At 50.4% G+C, this 14,658-nt stretch overlaps 1 protein-coding gene across 1 annotated transcript in view; it reads right to left on the bottom strand.

Annotated features, from left to right (window-relative positions):
• Positions 1-229: 229 nt before the first annotated feature.
• PODXL2 (podocalyxin like 2) overlaps positions 230-14,658 on the bottom strand; it is a 32,341-nt gene continuing 17,912 nt past the window's right edge. The window contains exons 3-8 of the mRNA XM_054216718.1: positions 11,287-12,182; positions 10,162-10,236; positions 7,041-7,197; positions 5,363-5,424; positions 3,507-3,686; positions 230-3,149 (exon numbers count right to left, since the gene is read on the bottom strand). Of these exons, the coding sequence (XP_054072693.1) occupies positions 2,940-3,149; positions 3,507-3,686; positions 5,363-5,424; positions 7,041-7,197; positions 10,162-10,236; positions 11,287-12,182 (1,580 nt within the window). The 3' untranslated portion in view covers positions 230-2,939. The remainder of the gene's footprint in view (positions 3,150-3,506; positions 3,687-5,362; positions 5,425-7,040; positions 7,198-10,161; positions 10,237-11,286; positions 12,183-14,658) is intronic.

Raw genomic sequence — 14,658 nt, forward strand, 5'->3', positions numbered from 1 at the left:
CTCCGAGAAGTCCAGCTTTGACAGTTCTTGTTAAAAAGAAGTTTAACTACATTAAGGTGATAGAAAAGCTTCCGGTTACAAATGCTAAGACAAAGTTTCTCTTCCTCTTTAAACCCTCCCTGTGCAGAGCTGGAAACCCAACGGAGTAAGTGGGCTGTCACCAGCCTCTCTACAGCGCTCCCCAGCCAGCAGGTCCCCGGAGATGACTGCAAGGCTGGTGGGAGTCTCTGCAAGGCTGGTGGGAGAGGGACAACAGTGCAATCGACTTAACAAGATCAGCCTAGTGCAAAAAAATGACACAGAGAATAAACAAATGGTAAAGGTATAAAAAGTATCACCAGACTAAAGTGAAATGCTATTAACCAGTAGATTTCTGGAGCTAAACTGAGATTATACAGCCGGGTGCACCCTGTCAGAAACAGCAGAAAATTGTTCTCAGCCTCATGACGGCCACCCTTAGAGACTCAGAAGAGATGCAGAAGAGAGCTTTACAGTCTCTGGAAAATCTTCAGGCCCTAAGAAGCCAGAAGACCAAACAAGGAGAACTTGCTAGCTTATAAATAAACCTGCAAAGCCCCCCAGTTCCTTCAAAGTTTGAAGACTTCACACTAGATCAGGAGGTGCTGAGCCCAGCCAGAAGCATTGCTTTATCAGCACCTCATTGTTTCTCCCAATTAGTGAAGTGAACACAGGGCAGCAAAGCAGCTCCTAGCAATGAAGTGCAATAACGAAGTGTTTTGTGGGTAAACCGATGCACATCTGACTGGTGGCATTATCTTTTTAATAGCCACTGGGCATTAAAGACATATTTACTGAGGATTAGTGGACTTAGAAACATTTACACAGTGAAACTGCCTAAAGGCCACAGCCATGCCAGGCCCCGTTATGCTAAGTGCTACACAAACTCAAATTTTAACTCCATGCTTTAATTTACTCGCCATATCGTAACAACTTGCATTTAATCCTGTGAGCCCCAAAGTGCCACCAACACAGCCACTGAACTTGTGCGGTTTCACTGCACAGACCCATCAAACTCAGCAGGAGCCATCAGCCAGGGGTGGTCAGAGAAGGGCCACGTGCGGCTGCCCACGTACATGGACTGTCCCCCATTATCAACTGCTGGGGCAGGAGAGGGAACTCCCCTGAGCATCTCTGCAACCCTACCAACAAGATACAAAAGGAGGTGATGGTCACCATCTCCTACACAACATGGGGAAAGGTACAGAGGCAGGATAAAAACACTGAAAATTGGAATCTGGATAGGAAACCAAAGGCTACCAGCTTTCTTGAATCCCTAATAGACTGGTATCAACGTGGTCCTACATCAAGGTGATCTGTGATTCAGTTTGTATGCAAAGCGCTATGCAAAATGAAACAACAGACTCTTGTACCTTGACTTTAGGCACTCGCATCAGGGATGAACATGCTAAAAATATCTATACATACAGGGATAGATTTACAAGCTCAGCATCAGGCTGCATATCTGGGGTTTTTCTGTACAAAGGTTCCCTTAAAGACCAAATACGAAGCTGCATCCTGCAGTAAGCAAGCATGCAGATCGCAGTAATGGAGAGGAACACTGTTGCCTCTGACCAAAGCAAGTCCCTCAGTCCCTCCATGACAAAAGAAACAAATGTTCTGGGATTTCAGGCTCGAGACCGTAGTTCTGAGACATGGTTTAGGTAGGGCTCAGAGAACAATTATGCATATTCACGTGCCTTTTATCAGGCGTCTTCAGGGAGCTGGAGCCTCAAAGTTGCCTGGGGCATGCCTGAGAAACATTCATTGGGGAGCTCTTAGACCTGATTCTCATCTTATCTGAACTGGCTTTTACACTTGCTTAAATGCAGCGATTTTGAAGACAGTTACCCCGATTTACACCTATGGGACATTAACCACTTCCCCCCTCAGGACAGGATGCTGAAAAGGAAACGAAAGGACCAGAAAATTTATCTGTTTCCAAAGTTTTTACTTTTCTCCCTGTTTAAAAAGTCTCACATAGTCTTTACATCTACCTCAAAAAGACCAACTGAAACCAAACTATCCCGGGAAAACAGAACAGGAGTGGAGAAGGCCTGCCGGCCTAAAACCGAGACTTAGACAAGGGATACTTTCCTGCTGATTTCACAGGCTGTTGTGTGAAAGAGGCAAGTAAGTGTCCTTTTTGAGCAACTCTCCAACCTAAAGCAAGTTTCCAGCTAAGATGCTGCACCATGGCACTGAATTCTCTGCAATCAGTCAAGCAAGGGTAAAGTGCTCAAACTTTGCAAACTCAGCTTGGAGCTGTGGAGCTGGAAAAGGGAGTGGGGCTGTTTGTAGTGCGAGGGGGAAAACGAGATCACCGCATGATGTTTTCCCCAGATGTAAACATCAGCTCATCTAACTAGCAGCTGAATGCCAGAGCACTAGAAAACCTCTTTTAGCATGCGGAATGCAAACTCTGCCCAGAACATCAACTGAGTCTTGGCTCCCCTCCACCCAGAATGCACAGATTTTACTGCACCTGCAGGGACTGAACGCGATCTCAAGGTCAGGACCTGGCTGCTGTAGCTCCAGCTGGACTCCCAAAGTGAATTTACGGCCCAAAGCTGGACTCTTGGTGGCAGGCAGCCTTGCTTCTCAAGCCCAGCCACTCTCAGCCACTACCAGAGAGCTACAGTAAGTGCATTTAAAGGTGATGAAAGCATTGGTGCTACTGATAGGAATACACACACAGAGACCTACACACCCACCCCTCCCACTTCCCTCTGTTCAGTGATCCTCCTGGCTCCAAGCTTCAGACACAAGCTCAGGACTTCTATCGGGGAAAACTTGCCCAAAGACTTGACCTGTCCCAAGCCTTTAAGAAGTTCCTGAGAAGCCACCTGATCCCGTGGTCCATCAGTCAAGACAGGAGAGAGACAAGTGCATTTAAGGGGGTAGTTCCTTCCCTTCTTTTTCTAAAGATGCGTGTCTTCCTCAAACACATCCACATCCTCGCTCGCCCGCTTATTGATCAGGACGTCCCAGCTGTCAGGGCCATTGATGGTGTTTCCACCGTTCACACTTGGCTTCTTCTCCTGCATTTCCGACTGGCTGTCGCTGGCCACATCCAAGGTGGGGTTGTCATGGCAGCCATTCTCAACAAAGCGCAGCTCCTCGCCGTGCGACTGCAAAGGACCACAAGAACACAAATGGAGACAAAGGAGGACAGGTCTTAATGCTGCCGAGAAGCACAATCAGACCAGGCTGCAGCGGTCACTGAGGACTTTGCAGGGTCAGCGGGAAAAGGTAAATTTATTCCTAGCCCAGACCTCGCAGTGGAAGTGAGCTGTACTGAGCACAGCAAGAGACAGGTTTGCATCTCTCTTATGCCTGAATGGGCTTCCCTAACTGCTCCAGCAGCATATCCAGCTATGTCCACTAAGTGGACAGGGGAAAACAACCTCCCTCTTAACTTTCCAGTCCTCTCCATCCCAAGGTGTAAGAGTCCAGCCACCTTCCCCACCTGTCCAGTGCTCACTCACCATGTTCTTCATCTTGGGCAGGCGTCTCTGCCAGCAGTTGTATATGAGCCCCAATACAATAATGATGGCACAGATGGAGCCGATGATCACCAGTACCACAAAGAGTTTCCCATAATCGCTGCGCGTCTGGTTGGGATGCGACTGGCAGCTTGTCGTGGTTGAGTAGTTCTGGATGCCAATCTGGAAGGAAGGAAGGGGTACACTAAATTCCCTGTCCTGCAGTCAGGTGGCATTCTCTTCAGAATTTCCAGGGTCCAAATACAGGACCATCACTGTGGGCAGAGGAACTAAAAGCCAGGGTTGAGGAGTCAGGATGTACACTGTCTGACTAGAAGGCACGTGACTAAATTTAACACCATCTTCCATGAAAGCTGACACATCAGCAAATGACAATACGCACAATCTTACCTCGATCACCTGCACACGGATCACACCTATGTGCAAGACAAGGAGGCTTCCATGGAAGAAACTGCCCAAGATTAAGAGTACCCAAAACAAACTATGGGCCACTGATGGGGGCTGAGGCTTTGGTGACTGTGTGACAGAGAATGAAACCAAAATAAATAGGTTTCCATTAAAGCTCTGGTCCTAAGAGTGGTCTTTCTGAGGTCCCGAAAGTGGACAGCTGCCCCTGATCCAAAAAACTGCCTTAGAAATGGGCCCCCTGTGGTTGTCAGCAAACAAAGCCCAACATCAGTCCCCGTGACTGGGCAGATTTCAAGCAGGTTATGTATCAATTTGGTAGTATGACGTGTGTAAGAGAATATCCTCCCTCCTCCTTCCAAGCTCATGCTAGCGCAAGGTCAGCGCAATGAGCAGTGTTTCATTATTGATAGAGCTGGAGGCAGGTGGTGAGGCGCTGCTCTGGTAGAATGCACGTTAACGTAGGGTCACAGTTGCACAAAGAAGTCAAACCTTGCACCAACATGAATTCTCCTTTCTGGACAGTTCTAGCTGCTGATACCTCAGTCACACAATTTCTACAGGGTTGGCTTTTTGCACTTTCTCTGGTGTAAGCCAATCAATACAGCACTGAGCACTTAATTTGCTTTGTCTAACTGCACTAGTTTGTTATGTCAGGGAAAAACCTGAGAGCAGACAGCCAGCAAGGAAGTGGCCCAACTCTGCTGCTAAAGTCAGCAGAGTTACTCCATTAGTGTAAAAAACCTAGCAGAATCAGACCCTCAGTGCCTAGATATCCCATAGGTCTAAAGAGCAAAGTCAAAGATCATGGAACTAATTTGCCCTCATCTCTATCTTCGTCCAAGCTCCCCAGGGTTAGAGGGGAATATGTGAGGGCTAGAGGCAGCTGGTAGTGGAGTCTGGCATCCATCGCCTCTGGTCCTTTACCTGCCCTTGTGTAGGCAGTTGTCTAAAGGAGTGAAATGCAGACCCTGGGATTGGAGGAAGAAGGCGTGTGAACGTGTCCCATCCAGTAAAGGCACCTTTCCCACCTCCTTCAGCAAAGCTTGAGCCGCCAATGTATGTAAATCAGCTGTAGGGTGAGCAGGGCCCAACCTGGGACTCTGCAGCACCCACATCGCCACAGGCAACAGTGTAGAAGGGATGAGACCAAGTATCCCAGCAAAATGAACGTGCAAAAAGCAGCTTCACAACCAAGCCAGAAAGGCAGGGAGGGAATAACCCACAGTTACTCTCTTGATGGGAGCAGATATTTGATGGCCTGGCAACTACCGGAGAGGGCAGAAGGGGAGTTTGCCAAGTGTCTGACTCACCTGTTCACCTGCTGTGGGTTCAGCACTCGCTTAGACTGAGATATGCTCCCAGTTTTCAAGGTGCTTATTTTAATTGTATAGGTAGTCTTAACAAATGGATGCAGGCAGACATGCTCTTACCTCGGCTAAGCTCCTCTTAACATCCCCCAGTGCCATGAGAACATCTTTTGTAGGGATGACACCTGTAAAGAAAGAGGGGGAGAGATCATTGCTGCTCTCAGCTCAGGTTACCTCAGATAGATGTACTCATCCCTGTGAAATCCGGAATAAAATGGAAGCAGGGGAATGCACATTTTTGTTCATTGGTACTTTATGTTAGAAGGCTGAAAGAATACAAAGACCACAACCAAGGGTACCTCCAAATGTTCTTCAAGAGGGCGGAAAAATCCAGGTACGAACTGCCATTGGAGGCATCTAGGTGCCCTCCCCACAGTCACAGAAGCTTTCAGGATCTGTGTCTGCTCTGGGATTGAACAGCAACGTCCAAAAAGTCATGGAGGCAGGTGCGTACGCTGCCCAATCCAGCCACTCCATCCAGCACAACTTGATCCCGAGCTGCAGTACTCAAGATGTTCCCCCAGAGCTCCATGCTCACCTGTCACAACCTTTAGCAGGTGTGTTTTGCTCTGCAGGACACCCTGGCAGGGTGCTGTGCCTGGCACAACAGCAGAGGCTGCAGGAGACGTGCTGTAACAGCTCCACTCCCAGGCAGATGGCTTCAGTCAGGGCGCCACCAGCCTGCACTGAGCCACCCCTTCCTGTGACCCTCCTTCCCCAACAGCTCCCAGGACGCTCTCCCAGCCAGGCCAGCAGGAGCAGTCAGGGAGGACTGAGAGGCTGAAGCCCAATTCTCCCTTCACTCGCACAGCAGTAAAAAGAGGAACTGAACAAAAGCTTGATTATTCAGAGCAGAAAATGCTTCGGTTTCTGAGGTTTCTGAACTGAGGGATATCTCCCAGCCTGGCTGTGCTGCTGGAGTTAGACCCGTTTTCTTTTCCAGGAAGGGGGATGTCCCCTCTCACGATGACAGGAAGGTTTTAGTTCAGAAGACCAAATGTTTACCAAAGCCTTTTCACTGGCACACGCTCCAGCCCAAGGGCCTGGGAGAGATGCAATGATTTAAGGCATTGATACAGCAAATACCACTTAAATGTTAGCTCTATTTTCATATCACTGTGGGGCATTTTAGGATACTGTTGGGTTTTTTTTCCATATAGGCCATAATGTCAACATTAGAGGCCTTCACCACTAAGCAGGCAGCAGAAGCAGTACAGGAAAAGCATCCCTCTACCAAAAGGGAATTAAAGAGATGGCAAAATGTTCCAGCCCAGCCCCTCTTTCACTGTCAGCTTTTGTTTCTTTGGGGATGCTGGGGAGGCACCATCGGGACTGGCCCAGTTCAGACAGGACTTCAGAGTTAAGAAGTGAACTAAGAGCAGGCTGTCGTGTCCTGGCATGGCAGTGGCCTGCCCATGGTAGAGAGTATATAAGCACCGGGATAAAGCTGATGGATGCTTGAGTGAAGGCAATCCAAGGATGGTGCAAAGCAGCAGGCAAAACGCAGAAGATGGAGCTTCGTGCAAGCGGTGACGGACAAGCCAGAAGGCAGATGTGAAGAAAAAGGGTCTTATGTCCTCAGTCCCCCTCCATCCCTCAAGTCCAGTTAACACTGGAAACTGGTGGGACTGAAATGGACTACAGAGCAACAGCTCCTTCCGACATGGCTGAGCAGCTCCATTTGAGAGTCCCTTAAAGACACTCCCGCCATCGCGGGAAGGCTTCTTCTCCCAGCACTTACCCTGTTCCCCTGCCAGTGTCATTAGCAAGTGCTTGTCGTTCTCATTGGGTTTGCTCAGAGAGATCAGCCAGCGGTCCTGCAGTCCGTCCGCCTGCCTGGAGAAGGCATCCTCCACCAGTGCCAACAGCTGGGGACCCCTCTCCAGCCGAAACTCCTCCTGCCACAGGAAAGGGACCTTGGTGAGTGCATGGTGGGAACAGGGCAGATGCAGGGCTGGCACGACTGCACAGCCGAGACCCCTGAACCAGGCGTGCCCAAAAGCCAGCGATGCTAAACCTGGTGCAGCGCTCCCCGCACATCCCCAGTGCCCCAGGCGGGACCCACGTACATCTCCTGACGCACCAACCCTCCTCCTGGGCTCCTGAGGCTGCCAGATGCCCCACACCGCGCCGAGCCCAGCTCCCTCGGTACAGAGGGATCCCGAAGCCACATTATCGTGTAAGGCAAGAAGGAAGCAGCCAGGCTCTTCCCCGCAGCCAGCGCTGGGTCAGCGGGTGCTGCTCAGCCTGATATGCTCCAGCCATCCCTCGGCGGGCTCCTTTGCTGCTGTCTCACTCCTGTGTTTCTATTCTTATCTCCGGTTGCCATGCCAACCTGAAGGCCACACAGATGATTAATAAAATGGAGAGCTCTTGTTGCCATGGCAATTCGAAGCGCTCAGGGCAGGCACAGACCTGTGCCGAAAATGGCCTAATTGGAAAAGACACCGATGACTGGGGCCTGAATCACGAGGGCCTGACAGTGCCTCCTCTATGGGTTTTGGCACGGGGAGGCAGGAGGAGCAGCGTGAGGATGCAGCACCGTGCTGCTCAGCTCAGCTGCGGCTGCCGCTCACCGCCGCGCTGCCAGCCCGCGGCTCTGTTGTGGGGGATGCAAAGAAGGGGGAGCAGCTCAGCCGGAGGGCAGCAGGAGGGCAGAGGCGAGATGTTTCTAGTGATGGGGACAGCAGAGGTTGCACAGCACTGATAAAATCTCCATGGTGAGGAAAAGGGCACTAAGAAGGAGCCTGGACACACCTGTGCCATGGTGGAGGTCACCTCCAGGTCAGATCCTGCAGTCCTCACTTGGGCAAAATTCCTAGGTATATTGAGTAGGAGACATGCCCAGAAAGAGACTGAAGTGACCACCTTGCCCAGAGCCCATTAGGAAAATAAACGGGCTGCCAGCTTAACCCCGCCATACAGACATCATCCCTGCAGCAGGGCAAAGCCTGGCGCTATGAAGAACATTAAAGCTCAAGGTACAACCCTCTGGAAGGGGCTAAGCGTCCTCCACGGCCCTCAGCTCTTCAGTCTGACTCAGTACCACACCAGATCAGGGCATCAAAACATAGTAGACGTGAGAAATCTGCATTCACACCAATTTAAACTACAGCACTTGCAACACAGGTTCTCCCTCACAACCCTGGAAATCCAAACACCAGCGGGCTTGGATACACAAAACCAGAAAACAAAAGGGACAGGCAGAGGGTAGCTGAGTTGCCCAAACTGAGCGAATTATCATGGGTAGGAAACAAAGTGCATCAACCTCAGTGGAAAGCAGAAGAGCTCAATTCCAGCTTTAGCCATGCAAAGTTGTAACGGGAAGCAGGGAACGAAGCAATGTTCATGTTAAATATTTATGTTGACAAGTGTCCCTCTGAATAAAGGGGAGGACGGCACAAATCATGCACGGGGAAATATGTTTTGAAACATGAAATCAAGTAGAAAAACAGTTCAGTCCTGCCTATCCCAGGGCACTGTCTTCTTTCAGCAAGGCAGAACTGAGGATTCAACAGTAAAGATGCAATTTGGTCAAGAGACATCTGCTTTCCAGTTCTCACCCTTCCAGTGGTTTAAACAAAACAAGTGCAGGTGACCACAGGAAGGAAGCCACTACGTATTACAAAATTAACTACCGTTTAAATTCTACAGAGATGTGAGAGAGCAATGGGGACGAGGACACAGAGGGAACAGGGCAGCAGGACTCTGGTTTTTCAAGGACTGATTTTCTGAGCTGCGACTGTGAACTGTAGCAGAGATATTTAAAACCCTCCAAAGAGTAAACCAGTTTGCCTAAATCAGGAGGAACTGACTTTTCATCTACCCGTAAAGCAGTCAGCATGCTTTATTGTGTATGGGAACTCCCCTGTTTCCTCTGTCCCCAAGAAGTTCACCTTAGGAAAAAAAAAAAAAAAAAACAACAAAAACCCCAAAGAAAAACCACACAACCTCCCCCCCAACAACTCACCGGTAGAGGAAATAGCTCAGTGCCACAGAGCCACCCTGCAGCAACAAAACCAGCCGATTTACCCACAACAGGAGCCACAGTAAGCGAGAGCACAGACACGTGAGGCCAGAACACGGTTCCCCAATGAAACATTTCTGTCTCAGGCTGTCAGGCTCATAACCATTTCTTAGAATTATGAAAGGCACCTTGACCCCAGGCCTTTCACAACTGGTTTTAAAGTGACTGATAAAAGGCCCAGCAGAGGTGAACCAGCCTTTTACCAGGGATCCAGAGGGGGTTTTGGGCTCATGAATTAACTGCAGCTTTATGGGGATGGATGGACAGGCATCGGATTAGCAGAGCGTGGCTGGTTAACAGACCCAGATAACAGGGTGGGGAGAAGAGGCACTTAAGAACGATTTAGTGACAGCTGCTTGACACCGAACCATTCACACTGCAAATGGGGAGTCCCTATTCCTCTGAGCCATCAGAGGAGTGTTAGTCTATCCTGGAAGGAGGGGAAGGAAAAGTAAGAGAGGGAAGGAGAATCACACTTCAATCCTGCCACGTGTCCTACCAGTAAGAGGTGCAATATTAAAAACTCTCATGTCTCATGACAATCCAGGTACTGACTGGCACAGACTAGCAGCCAGGAGTTAGTCAAAATCCAATATGGGACTGACATGTGCTAGACTTTGAGCAAAACCCTCTCTCTCCACCCACTCTTTTCCCACTTGGGGAACAGGAATATTTCTGTCCTCCTCCCCTTCTCTCCACAGCCTCTATAGGGAAGTTGAGATTTAATGCTTTTAAAATGTTTTGTAGTGAAAGCACATAGCAAGAGCTGTGCCTGCCTCCACATCTCTAAGTGCTATTCCCCCCCATACCATCAAACCTCTTTGGATTGACTTACACAGTCAATGTTATCCGACATATTCAGGATGATGTAGTTTTTCCCTGCAAGGTTGCTCCAGTCTTTGCAGATCACCTGGAAAAACAAGACAAAGACAGCTGGGTTTGGGTAGTGAATGCAGCTCTCCTGCTGAAAGCACAGGGTACCCAAGGGGCGGGAGCAAGGGGCTGTGCCGTAACCCCAAGAAGCACTTCTAGAAGGAAAAAAGCTATCCTCTAACTCTCTGCACTAAGGAGGATTCATCATTTCAGTGCTAGCACAGGGGGCAGGGACAAGGTTACTGTGCCAGCTTGCCATAGCCCAGCTTACTCCCACCTCTAGACAGACCCCAGGTAGTCAGAGGAAAGCTCCCTCACTTGCGGCCTTATTCTGTATGTGATCAGCACTCAACACGAAACAAAACCTATTTAAGAGCCTCTGTGTTCCTTAAACAAACTGGTGAGACGGGGCAGCAGTCTGCAGGCAGGATTAGACACACCGAGGGCCTAAGTCACTTGCTCAGGCGCCTGAGTAGCATGGGGCAGAAAGCAAAATTCAAAGCTGTCCCCAGTACTTTCTCATCAGCCAGCTTCTGCTACCTGTCTTCCCTTAACCAGCTGCCAGTTTGCTGGATTCGGGAACTGCAGCTCACCTCACACCTCCTCTCCCGCAGGCTCTCCTCGACCAACATCCTCACAGACTGCTATACCCTGCTCCACCTGCTCCGCATCTGGTCCCTGCAGGCAGCAGCAAAAATAGCACTTCCTTCTCACTCCCTTTCCAGAAATCCTTGGGGCCGTTTTTGTCCTGACACTTCCAATAATGCAGGCTGAGAAAACAAGGAGCTTTCACTGCTGCGCCTGCCCCAGAGGGCTGGTGTTTATTAGAAGAGGATTTTGAGCAGCAGTTTGCTGGGGAAGATGAGAGGGGGCAGGGCTTTCACCAAGGATGATAGATACCCTTTAAGAAGTGCTGTGAAAAATATCCCCCAAAATTCTGTTTTGGCTGGATGAAAAGAAGGAGATACTTCCACCAGTCAGACTTAGGGACATGGGTAATGTTAAGGGGTTAAACATCCCTTCCCAGAGAGAAGTACCCAAATATCTCCGCTGCAGCCTCTCACCCACTCCCTGCTCCCAGTGCTACCTGTGCTGAGTCCCAGGGCATCTCCGTTGGCAGCATGGCCATGCGGGCATCCCCAGCCTGCGGTGACAAGCTTCTCTCTGCTGCCACAGTCTCAGTGGCCGACTCGGTGTCATTCCAAATGGGATCCATTGCAGGCTCATCAAACCTGTCCCACTGAGTCGCAGAAGAAGTGGGGTGCTGCTCACTGCCAGGAAGAGTCTCGATACCTGGGGAGCTGCCTCCAGGAGAGGGTGTCCCCACAGGCATTTCCACGGTCTGCTCCATTTCGGTTAGCACCGTGGGCTCCAGCATCTCCCACCCCACCGTGGTCTCCGAGAACTCCTCTCCGGCTGAATGCTCTTCCCCACCAGCCTCCACTGTGGTCTCTGAAAGCTCTGCTCTTGTCGTAGTCAAAGTTAGCTCCAAATCTGCTCCCCCAACAGACCACGTGTCCCCAGCTGTCACCTCAAAGGGCTCTTCTGAAATACTGGGAGACCTCACAGCCGTAGTAGTAGAAAATACAGAGGACACAGGCAGAACACCTGGTCCCATGCTGCTCCCAAGGTCTAAGCCTGGAGGAACAGAGTCTTCTTCTTGCCCTCCTGTGGCTGCCTTGGTCACAGCACCTGGCCTGGCAGAAGCTGTGGAAAACAGAAGAGAGGAGTCCTCCTCTTGGCCCACCACTTCAGAAGATGCAACCTCTGGCCCTGAGGTGTGTAGGCTCTCCATTCCTCCTCTTGAGTGGTCTATAGGGAGCAGCCCCTCCTCTTCCTCCAGTGTGCTCGAGAAAGGCGTGTGCAAGTCGGGCTCAACAAATTCTGCCGGGGGCTGGACCGTGGCTGTTTCCCAGTTGTCTTTCACCTGTGTCCCATTCCCTTTCAGCAGGGCCTTCTGAGATGCAGCAGGAAAGCTGTAATCTAAAAAGATATCAAGGAGACTTCATGTCATGTCACATCCTGAGTAACTGTGAACTCTGAAAGGCAGAGAGACCCCATTATATGTGTCTAGCCACAGATGGAGTCAGATGGCAGAGACCCTCTAAGAGCAGGTAGCCTGCCACTGGAAATAACAATCCCATCTGACAAGTACAGTGCAATCTCCTGCACTTCCCCAGCTCCCTGTCCCATCCCAGTGAACCCGCTTTCCCTAGGGGTAATTCACATGTTCACTCTCCCCACTCCTTTCTGTCCCGAAGGTGTTTTCACAGTTCTGCTAGCCAGGAGACCTGCAAATAACAGCTTTGATACCTGGCGTCTCCAAGGTGAGGTTATGACTGTTAGGAATCAAGCTGGGACACAGGGATTCACTTCACATGGGATTCGGAAAGATACAGGGTGGTAGCAACAGTCAGCCACAAGCTAAATGGGAAATACTAGGGAAGAGAAACAACAACACAGCAAACCAAATCCTACTCCCTGACACGCCCAAGTAATACCACCAAAACCTGAATCAACCTGGGCATCTTTGAAATGCTGAACTTCAACTTGTACAGCACTTCACGGCAGAAAAGTCATCCCACAAACATCTCCATTATGTGTTTTCTGTGTCATAAAGGAACAGTCTTGCTGCAGAGAAACAGAAGCCAGAGACAGGAGCCAAATCTAACTCCCCCCCCCTCCAACTTCAGCCCCTGGTTGTTCCATGGCTCTGGCCACGAATGCATGTGATGTTGCTAGACAAATGTAGACGCTGAAGGAGAAAGAGGCACCTCACAGATATAACATTAGAGTAGGCAGCGGCTTCTTCTGGAAGCACAGCAAGGAGCTGGGATCCCAGGATAAGGAGAGTATCTGTAAGATCAGACACGTTAAGCTCAAGAGTGGCAGGCATAAACCAACCTTCGTCTTTCTTGAGAAATTGCCTGTACCCAAGGAGCTCCATTTCAGGAGTTTGCATCCCAATTAACTCCCTTTCTCCTCAAGACAAGCACAGCACATATTCCGACAGAAGATCCCTCCACAGCCAGAAATAAGCACCCTGCCCTGTTTACGGTTATTGTTATTAAGTGACTGTCTGAAATCCCCAAGGCCCCCCATCTCCTCTCCTGCCTGCCAAAGCAGATGCTCCACTGAGCACAGCGGGCAGCAGCTGTCTGGATGCCTTACAGCGGAGATCCGCACGAGGAATCTCCGTGCATCCCTGACTCCAATCCATCGCTTGCTGCTGTCAGAGCGGGTGCAAGCTCCCAGGCAGGGAGGGAGCAAATGGATGTCAGCAAACACATCCATTGCCTTGGATATTCCCTGGCAACCAGGACTGCCCATGCTGCTCCTGCATGTTCCTCCCCATCCCTCCTGAGCAGAGAACGATGCTGCTTCCTCCACCCTGAGCAGGAGGTGCAAAGATGCTCCTGTTCAGCTGGCAAGTGGCTTCCCTAACCCACACCTCACCTCACTCCCTTCATGCTGTCAGCAGCTCCCTCCAGATGCTGCCCAAAGATGAGCATGATCCAGCTGCTGACCTTTGAGATTGTGACGTGGTGACTGTCTCCCAGTTCTGGCTGCAAACAGGCCACTGAGATCTACTGACCACCACATGCAGAAACAAGGTCCGCTTAGCTGCTGTGTTTCAACAGAGAGCACCCATCCTGACTGAGGCTCTACCCAGAGAATTAAAGGATTACTGCTACCCAACAGCCCACCTGGTGATGCTCCCTCAGAGGCCAAGGAGGCTGGGAAGAGCAATCAGCGGCAGCACAGACGTACAAAAACCATCTGCCCTCCGCTGCCTGGCAGTGGTCTTCCCAAATGCCCTTACCAACAGCTACTCATCCCAGCATCTGCAGACAGAGTCACTGCCTTGCTAGATGGAGGGTGGTTCATGGCAGGAACAGCCACAGGACTGAGGACATTAGGTCAGGACCCTCTTCAGAGAGATGATGAAGGTTTAGTGCATCTCCCAGGGCTCTGCTGCTCCCCCTGCTGCAGGGTTACTCAAGGTTTGCACCAAAACCACTAACTTAAAGGAACTCTGCCTGCCCCAATGTGCTATGGGTGAAAAGTGAGGGGTTTGCCCCTTAAAACAAGGGCCAAGCCAGATGAGATGTTATTTTCAAGGATCAGTGATCCAACCTGCCATCTCCTTTGCCTAAAGACACTCTCAGTTATTCCCGACTCCTCTGCACCTCCTCTCTTCCCTGCCCTTCTTCCCACCTGGAGGAAAGTAAGAACTGGCAGATGGGCACAGCAGAAAAACAAACCAAGAAAAAGCAGCATGAGGTCTGCCCCATGGGAGATGGAACTGCTCCCAGCCTGTCAGCTTGCCTTTGAAGTCACACATTCGACCTTTCCTTAAGGTGCTCTGTCACAGATTAGCTAACTCCTGTGGGGGAGAGCCTTGCATGATGCAGCCTTGTCGCCTTTCCACCAAGAAGATCTAAGGATGCCAGAGGGA

Source organism: Rissa tridactyla, chromosome 10 (assembly GCF_028500815.1).
Source record: "Rissa tridactyla isolate bRisTri1 chromosome 10, bRisTri1.patW.cur.20221130, whole genome shotgun sequence".
Taxonomy (NCBI): domain Eukaryota; kingdom Metazoa; phylum Chordata; class Aves; order Charadriiformes; family Laridae; genus Rissa; species Rissa tridactyla.